Genomic DNA, 9,249 nt, shown 5'->3' with positions numbered 1-9,249 from the left:
ACAAGCACACGGGGGAGGTAACGAGCCCCAGGACACGGCCCGGCGCAGGGGCCCGTGCAGCGGCGGCCCCCGGGCCCACAGGGCCGCAGGCCACGTCTTTGCAAGACGTGCTCAGCTAGGGCGCCCGGGACCGCAGGAGCGAACCAATCATGCCTTAGGTTAGGGGAGGAGCTGCGGAGTTAGACAAAAAGTTCTGGGACCGGGGCGCGCTGGCCACGCGCTAGGCGTTTACCCAGCAACTTTTGTCTTTTTCACTTTGAGTCTTGGCCAATCCACCACCTTCCCATAATCTGCAAATCCGGGCACGGTTGGTAGTCCCCCTTCCAACAGAGACCTGCCTCCTGGAACTGGTTGGCGGGGTAACGTCTAAGTACTGCAGGTTTTGCGAGCAGAGCAGCGTGCATTCCTTAACATAACGAGAGAGAGAACCGTGAACAAAACAGGCGCTGCTTCTGTTGTTCACGGACCGTATGCCTTAAGCAGGACAGACAAAGGAATGGGGGGCGGGGAGGAGATGCAGGACTGCTGGAGCGTGTCCAGGCAAGGCCCCTCTTGACCGGAGTGAGAAGGAAAGGATCCAGCCACGCAGACATTGCCATGCAGACACGTTTGAGGGGGAAACGGTCCAGCGGAGAGAACCGGAGGGAGAGCGGGTGGTCTTGGGGGTGGAATGCAGGCCACTGTGACTGGGTGGGACCGTGCAGGAGGCTGAGAAGCAGGCCTGGTGGGACCATTTGTAAGCCAGGGTGCAAAAGGGTATGGAGTTTGGGTTTTATTTTGAGGGCAGTGAAAGACTTTGGAGGGTAACAGTAGAGGCCAAGGAATCTACCTAGTTTCCAGGTTTGGGATGGAGCTGGAGGCCCTTTCTTTCTTAAGCCAGAGGCCCACCACAGTCCCTACCTTCGCTCCTAGCACCTACCTAAGTTGGGGCCACTCATCCATGTGGCCTCATGTTTCCCATCTCCTTACCCTGCCCCGCATGTGAAGGCTGACCCTTTCATTCTTGGGACTGTCTCGAGGCTTTTCCCTCCTCACTGACCCGTTTCGTTGTCATCTCTTCTGCCTTTACACCCGTCACCCAGCTCCCTGGCAGTCCTACCAAGCGACATCCATCGTGCTCTGCCTCCCTGTCCTTCCTCTTGTCCATCCTGGCCCCCGGATTCTGGGCTCTGTGTTCAGGATGTGCAGTTAGAGCTTACCTGCCCTTCTAGACACATGCACCGTGTTTGGGGTCTCGGCACCACCAGCTTCCTTCGTACAGGTTGAAAGACCTGGAGTCATCTTTGTTGTCTCAAGTCTCACGTTGATTGACTTGGCAGATATGGATGGGGCTGACCCCATGACAGGAGCTGTGCAAAGTCCTGTGGCTCTGCCTCTAGTAATCCAGCTCGCCTGCCTTCCTGTCCGTGTGCTTTGCTATTAGTACCGCCATTTGAGACCTTGGCACCTCCTTCTGGGACTGTCGTGGTGGTACATGTTCCATATTAAATCCACAGAACTGGTTATTCGAGAACATGTTTAGGCTTTTCCCGTAGGTTCAGAATGGAGTGCCCTCCTCCCAACCACTGGGTCTCAAGGGGTTGTTTACCCTCGGGCTGCGAGCTTTGCTCAGCCCTGGCACCCGTGAGCCTTTTCAGGTGTGCCACATTTTCCTGTAGCTGTGCCAGGCCCTCTCTTCGCTGGGCGTGTCTGGGATGAGGGAGGACACGCACGTCCCTCTTCCCGGGCTTTGGATGGGCGCACCGGTGCCGTGCTGGAGGTCTGTGCACGGGTCACGGGGCAGCAGACGAGCAGCCTGAGCGGGGCGCGCACCCGAAGCCGGCGCTGGGAAGGCCACCCGCTTGTCACAGTTGCTCTTCACGGAGCCAGACCTGCGGTGGCCATGCCAAGAAGCTGTGTGACTCCACACAGCGCAGCCTGCCTGGCCTTGGCGTGGCGGGTGCTCGGCCCTTAGCGCAAACCAGCACCGGACCCAGAGCCCGTGGCCTTGCTCACTAGACGTTTTAGTAACGTCTTTAAATCATGCCAGAATTGACTCATTTTTTTCCTTTCCTTTCTGCCAGAGACCTTTTGTTTGTGACTATGAGGGGTGTGGCAAAGCCTTCGTCCGGGACTACCACCTGAGCCGCCACGCCCTGATTCACACGGGAGAAAAGCCTTTCGTGTAAGTAGAGAGCTCTTTTCAGGCCCCCGAGGTGCTTGTGTTTGGCACGTCGACCTGCCATTGCTCATTAGTGAGCTCCTTCGTTTGCATCGGCCGACACACGTGGAGACTGGGTTTTGACCGTGTGGCAGGGAATGGGGGTTTTGTGGGTCGTTTGTAATAACTCTGAGTGTAAGTTAATCTGAAGCTCTCTTGCGTTTACACCCTCTCCTTTTAGAATATATGCCAAGGGGCACATATTAGTGGCCTGCCCACCAGGAGGGCCGGGTTAAAGTACATCAACACAGCGGAATACTATACAGCTAAGAAAAATGAATGCAGATGGTCTCTATGAGATAGTAAGAAAACCTCCAGAGCATATTAATCGAAAAACCAAGGTTCAGGAAAGTGTGTGATGAGGGCTACCGTTTTGTGTGTGTAACAAGGGAGGGGACAGACAGCGAGAACTTATATTCATTTCTGTTTGTATAAAGAAACCCTAAAAGTTACGTAAAACCGAAAACGTCATCTGTCTTGGGAGTGGTGGGGTGTGCTGGTTGGGTAGGGGTAGAAGGAAGCATTACGCAACTATATCCCTTTTGTGCTTTTTGGTTTCTGAACTAAGTTTGTTTGTTTGTTTTTTTAAGTACACTATTTAAAAATAATTCTTTCCCTTAAGAAAAACTGGGGCTGGGACAGATGCACAGGATGAATTAGGAAGGTGAGGCGTCTTCCCGCTGGAACAAGACACCTGTGTGGTGGTACCTTCCACTCTCTCCAGCTAGTTCCGGATCCCCGCGTCTGCTGCTTGCCGGACGGTGTTACCTGCTGTCCCCCTGGCTCCTTGAATTGCACGTGGCCCAAATCCCCCCGTCCAGTCTGAGCTCGCTTTCCCTTTGGCCGTTTCCTCCCTCGTTCTTGTCAGGTGGCATCACTGTCCTGGTGGTGACAGATAAGGCTGCTCCTCCGGATGCCTCATTCCGCTCTCCAGCATGTAGGTCGTCAAGTCCTGTCTGTGACCCCTCAAGTCCCTCTCCCCTGCTCCAGCTGCCACCGTCTCATGTCAGGCCCCACTCCTCACTGGAATGACTTCCTCTGTCCCCAGACCAGGTCCCCCGCATTTTCCTCGGGTGGCCTCTCTTCTGAAAACACAGTGCTTTTAATCACTGCTGACACGGTGAAGTCCAGCTTCCTGGTATGTCGTGTAAATGACCTTTGCGATTTGACCTTTTCCTGCTTATCTCGTCCCGTTCACTTGACTCTTAGACATGAACTTGTGGTCCAGCTCTGCTTAACTGACCCGCCGCCTCCCCACTGGCCCCTCGAGCTATGCCAGGGTCTTCAGTGCCCCTGTGCTTGCCGCTTCTGCCGGCCCCGTCCCGCTGCCCCCCAGCCGTGTTAGGTTAGGGGCCGCGTCAGGATGTGCGTCCAGAGGGAGCGACAGCCCGGCTTTTGGGCTCACACAGCACAGTCTCTTTTTCTCCTGGGGCGAGCAGTCAGGGGCCGCTCCTCCGTCGGCAGGACCTGGGCTTCTCACTCGTCCCTGCCATCATCTAGCTGCGTGTGCATACGCGTCGCAGCCACCAGGATGGAGGAAGGGCCAAAGGTGCTGCCGTTGTAGACACCGTGGGAGCTGAGCAGGACGGACCGAAACACAGCCACGTGGCTGCCCCAACTGCAGGGGAGGCAGGAAGGAGCTCTATTCTGTTCCCGCGGTCGAGGGTACCACCCGTTGGGACTTAGAGTGGTTTCTGCCACAGTGCCCCTCCCGCGCCCCCTCCGGGCACACCTTCCACTGTCACTGTCACAGTCTCTTTCTCCACCTGGCCCTGCAGACAGCACAGAGCTTCATAGACGTGTTCTTCCACATTCATCAGAGATGATAGATCAGGGCTTGTAAAGAAAGCTCTGCCTCATCCTCAGGCTCATGAAAACTCATCACAAACAGCACGTGTTAAAAACAAAAAGAGCCAACTTCACAAAAAATTTAGATAAATCTAGGCCAAGATGTAGAAACCTTTATGAAGGAGAAACAGAATGGCTCGGTGATAACGCCAGAAGCAATGATACTTCATGGTTCTGTGCTCACCTCTCACGAGAAACTGAAAACAGTGTTTTTTTAGGGCTTTTTGGAAAGACACTGACATTTCAAGCAAAATGAAGGCCATCAGGTTGTAAACCGAGAAGTTTAGCGTGAACACGGCTTCTGCCTCGGCGGGGCGAGGGGCTTCCTCTTCCCTGCCCAGCGCACCAAGGCCGTCTGGCGCCAGGGGCCTGATTTGAGAAGCCTGGGGCGAGGTGCGTGTCGTTACACGCTGAGCACGTCACCGCCGAGGGGCCCGCGTGGTATGGCTCCCCTCCCCGGAGCTGGTTAAAGGCCGTTTTCTACTGTGCTTTGGAATCATTAGCTTTTATAAAGTCTCCCTTCCCTTGGTGTGTTAATGTTTTGGTTTATGTGATTTCTCGCAGCTGTGCGGCTAGCGGCTGTGATCAGAAGTTCAACACAAAATCCAACTTGAAGAAACATTTTGAACGCAAACATGAAAATCAACAAAAACAATATGCAGTAAGTACGATTTTATGTGCTAAACGTTTTTATGCTTATTGTCTATGTTTCTCAAATTTTCACCATCCAAATTTTGTCCGTCAGACACCTGAATTTAGTGCGACACGGCTGTCATAATGATGGTGTTATCTTGAAAGCAAACATTGTGCTAACTACGTTTTTGCTAGATGACCCCAAATGAAACATTTTTGCTCTTTCAAACGTTTCTCTCCAAAGCTTCTCGATGTAGAATTTCAGTAACTAAAGGTGTGCAGGTAGCAAGTCTATAAGCTCCACGGCATTTTGTGTCTGGAGAAGGTTCTGTGAGGCGCTGTTCTTTGATTCTTCTCGAGACTGACTGACTGACCTTTACCGAACAGTGCAGTTTCGAAGGTTGTACGAAGACCTTTAAGAAGCATCAGCAGCTGAAAACACACCAGTGCCAGCACACCAACGAGCCGCTGTTCAGGTAGGCGCTTCACGCCGGGGCGTCCAGTTGTCAGTGTCAGGCGGGAATGAGATCAGGAGGCAGAGTTTGGCCGCAGGTGTTCGGGCGGTGTGTGTGTTAGTCGACGTTTTCCTGTCCGTGTGTGCAGCGTACGTCCGTTTACACATTGGGGCACTTCACGAGTTCCGTTTTGCTTCTGATCTCTAAGAGAAGTATTTAGTGTGTTTCTGGATGATCTGTGAGGTTAGTACAGCGGTGGTTAAGCCTGAAGGAAGGGCTAAGAAAGAACCAAACGGAGCCTGCTCAGTGACGTGCAATGTCGTAAGGACACTAGCTACCCTTTCCCTGTAGGACAGAACGGGGGTGGGGACGTGGCCTGCCTAGAAGGGGTTTCACAAGGGATGTTGAGGGCGACAGAAACCCTGGAAGAGGCTTGCAGAGGGCGTCGAGGAAGCCGGGCCACCCGCTCAGACATCACTTGGAGGCGGTGGCCATGTACCCTCTGCCACTTGCCCAGGCGGCCCCGGCCGCGCCCCGCCTCCCGTGCAGGCCGCTTGTCCTGGCGCTGCTGGTGGCTTTAGCTCAGACGTGGCGGTGCCTCCACTGCTCACCAGAGGCTGGTGCCCCGCTGCCGTGTGTCCGTCCACACCAGCCCGGCGAGGCAGTGTCAGAAAAACTGGACACACACGATTTGGGCGAGTCTAGGGGTTTCCCGAGGCCATGCTTTCTAGCCATGAACGGTGTATTTTCAGAAGCATAAAGATGAAAACAGTGTTTAATTTGATCACATGTGCCCCCCCCGCAAAATGTAATGTGACTGTTTTGTTTGTTTTGCCCGAAGCCTGATAAAATAACTTGAACTTCAGCCACCATCAGGTCTGCATTTTATAGCTCATGTTCGCTGGCTGGGGGGGAGAGCAGGCCCTGGCGGGAGGCACGGCGGGGACAGAGCCCTCCCCGGCCCAGGGGGCTGACGTCCGTGTCTCGCTGACCCAGGTGCGCCCACGAAGGCTGTGGAAGACACTTCGCCTCGCCCAGCGGGCTCAAGCGGCACGGGAAGGTCCACGACGGTGCGTGCGGGCCTCGGTGACGGTGACAGTGACGGTGACGCTCTCCGACTGACCGCTGCCAGCGGGGCGTAGTTCTCACTGCTTGGCGCCTCTTCCCCCCGGCTCCCTCCCCATGGCGCGGGGCCGGGCGGGTGCTGTTCTGCCCGGTCACGGTTTAGACTCTGGCCAGAGGCTCCCCGTGTCCGTCCTTGGTCGTCCGTGTGGATGTTCGTCGGTCACAGCAGGCGCCCGGTTACGCCGTGTCCTCGCTCCTTCCCGTTGTTTCAACCTCTTCTGCTTCCGGCCCGTGCCACCCTGTCCCTGTGAGCGGTCACAGGGCTTAGATAATAGTTTGGAGTTTTTGGAGCAATGAGACCGTAGCTTTTCGCCCAAAGACTTGATTAAACTAAGTCCTTGGCTCCATTATGCTTCCGTGAAAGACTTCTGACGTCTATGTTCCAATTTCCCAAGCCTTAGAATTTATGGGATCTTTTTTTTTTTAAACAAGAGCCTGGCAGCTGAGAGCGATGGGCAGCCTCCTCTCTGGCTTCTGTCCCGTGTGCAGTTGGGTGAGACCGGGCTGGCTGGTCCCAGGCCGATTCACCTGATTCCGCTGCTTTGTGCAGCGTCCTCTGGGTTCTGGTTCCTTCTCTCCTCGGCCGTGCCCGCTGCTTCCCTTGCGTAGGAAACGTGCAGATGCTGGGGGGAGGGGGAGAAGTGACCGCAGAGGTCAGTGTTGGCGGTTTGCCGAGGACAGAGGACCACCTGAACTTGCTGAGGGGGAAAGGCAAGCACAGAGCAGGGAGGGCCGCGGGAGGGGGACTGAAGCGGCCGGGGGGCCACGCGTGTCCCCAGCTTACTTGGGACAGCGGGGGAGGGAGAGGCAGCCTTCTCGGGAAGCCCGCTAAAGGAGAGCCCCGAGGAAGTGCGTCCCGGGCCACCGGTCGGTCTCGCTGTCACACGCCCTTCTCCGTTTCCCCTCCTCCCTCTCAGGCTCGGGAACAGGACACTGCGGGGCAGCGGGGGACGTGTAGGCACGTGCCCGTCCTTCTAAATTCCGATGGGTCTGCACTGACCCGTCACAAAAGGCAACGCGCCACTCTGCTTTTCTTTAAATAGGCTACATATGTCAAAAGGGGTGCTCCTTCGTGGCCAAAACATGGACAGAGCTGCTGAAGCACATGAGAGACGACCATAAAGGTAAGACGGACGCGCGGCTCGGTGGCAACGTTCGCCCTTCGAGAACTGGTTCCGTGCGCGTTTGAGAGACTGAGATATGAAATACGTGCTGCGAAATGACAGGTGTTTGGTGAGATGCGTCAGCTGTCCGTCAGATGGGCAGACACCTGTGCTCCCAGGTTCGGGAAGAGCCCCGAGTCGCTCAAGGCCCACGCGGGCACTGAGCGTTTTTAAAGGTTTGGCAGGTAAAGGGTCCTGGGAGGCACTGGTGTCCCGTGGGACAGTTTGGGAGGCAGCGCCCTTGTGCCGGAGGACCAGGAAGGAAACTGGTCTGTTAATTCCCTCCCACTGCCCACGGCCACCATGCTGAGGACCCCGGCCCCTCGGCAAGGAGACAGAGTGGCTGGGTAACACGAGGGCTTGGGAGGACTGAGATAAACGTTCAATAAAAACGAGTCCGTTTCTTTTGAAATTTCTCATTTATGTTTAATCGTAAGGTTTTGGGCATCAAATGGGTTACTTATATGTTGAATATTAGTGCTTTCTGTGTGGTAACACCTGGAGAAATTGGTCAAAATTTTTTGTCTACTTCGCCAGAGGAAATCATATGCGAAGTGTGCCAGAAAACATTCAAACGCAAAGATTATCTGAAGCAACATATGAAAATCCATGCCCCGGAAAGGGACATGTGTCGTTGTCCCCGAGAGGGCTGTGGAAGGACATACACGACCGTGTTCAACCTGCAGCGCCACATCCTCGCTTTTCACGAGGAGTGGCGCCCGTTCGTGTGCGAGCACACTGGCTGCGGCAAAACATTTGCAACGAGAGTGAGTCCCCCCACATGTCCAGGGTCCCCAGGGGCCCCGGGTCCCACGACGGCGGCACAGGGCCTGTGGTGGGCCAGCTGCAGTAGGGCCCTCGGGCCTTCTCCTCCCGTTGGCCAGTGGCCCTGGACCGGCAGCACCAGCGCCACCTGGAACTTGCTGGAAGCGTAGATCCCCGCGCCCCCTCTGGACCCACTGAGTCAGACTCGGGGGGCTGGGGCTGGCAGGGTTCATTAGCCATCCCCGTGGTGCTCGCGTGGCCTGTGGTACCGCAGGCTCGGCTCTCCTGAGAGAGCTGCTATCTGGGGTGTCCATTTAGACGGTCCTGTAGGGACTGAGAAGGGAGGTGGGCAGCAAGGACGTGAGGGACACCAGAACCGGGAATCTAGTTGCATCTGGGTGTGATTCCAAGAGCTGACGAACAAGACCCTCGTTGGAGGGGCCTCTACCCTCGCAGACACTTGGTCGGCGGCTGTTCTCGTGAGCACTCGGAATCATCACGGATCAGAGACAGAAGGCTGGCTTGGAGCTGGCAGGGCTAGCGTGGCCATCGGGGCCAGCACGACCTTGATCAGGTGTCCGTTGGCTGGCGTGCTGTGGACAGAGCTTCAGTTAAAAGAACCTCCTTCCGCTTTTTGCCCGACCCCTTACTAGTGAAACCGTCAACACGCCACCGGTGGGCGACACTGTAGGTCCGTCCTGGGTCGTCAGAAGAGGCAGTGGTCCCAGGCCGGGGTTGGAGGAAGCGTCTGGCTGTTGTGGGGACCCTTACAGGTGGAGGTCACGTCACTCAGAACATGACAAAGAAAGCTGAGCAGGTTTCATGTTACTAGACACCAGATGGCGATGTCTTAAAAACGTAACCTATGTCCTTTCCTCCACTGCAGCAAAGTCTCATGAGGCACGCCGTCGTGCACGACCCTGACAGGAAGAAAATGACAGTCAAAGTAAGTGGAGGTGACTTTGGCGAAGTGTTGTTTTTAAAACAAATTGCTTGAGCCGGATGCTGTGCGCGGAGAGAGTGTTCAGCTCCTTGCTACCATGCGGGTCTGCACTGCTCT

At 55.6% G+C, this 9,249-nt stretch overlaps 1 protein-coding gene across 1 annotated transcript in view; it reads left to right on the top strand.

Moving 5' to 3' along the window:
- GTF3A (general transcription factor IIIA) overlaps positions 1-9,249 on the top strand; it is a 13,845-nt gene that overhangs the window by 4,090 nt on the left and 506 nt on the right. Inside the window, exons 2-9 of the mRNA XM_015590172.1 lie at positions 6-17; positions 2,064-2,164; positions 4,613-4,709; positions 5,069-5,157; positions 6,133-6,206; positions 7,305-7,385; positions 7,962-8,191; positions 9,076-9,135. Of these exons, the coding sequence (XP_015445658.1) occupies positions 6-17; positions 2,064-2,164; positions 4,613-4,709; positions 5,069-5,157; positions 6,133-6,206; positions 7,305-7,385; positions 7,962-8,191; positions 9,076-9,135 (744 nt within the window). The remainder of the gene's footprint in view (positions 1-5; positions 18-2,063; positions 2,165-4,612; positions 4,710-5,068; positions 5,158-6,132; positions 6,207-7,304; positions 7,386-7,961; positions 8,192-9,075; positions 9,136-9,249) is intronic.

Source organism: Pteropus alecto, unplaced genomic scaffold (assembly GCF_000325575.1).
Source record: "Pteropus alecto unplaced genomic scaffold, ASM32557v1 scaffold80, whole genome shotgun sequence".
NCBI lineage: Eukaryota > Metazoa > Chordata > Mammalia > Chiroptera > Pteropodidae > Pteropus > Pteropus alecto.
Note: the sequence above shows the minus strand (reverse complement) of the source record. Positions and strands in the feature narration are given on the sequence as shown.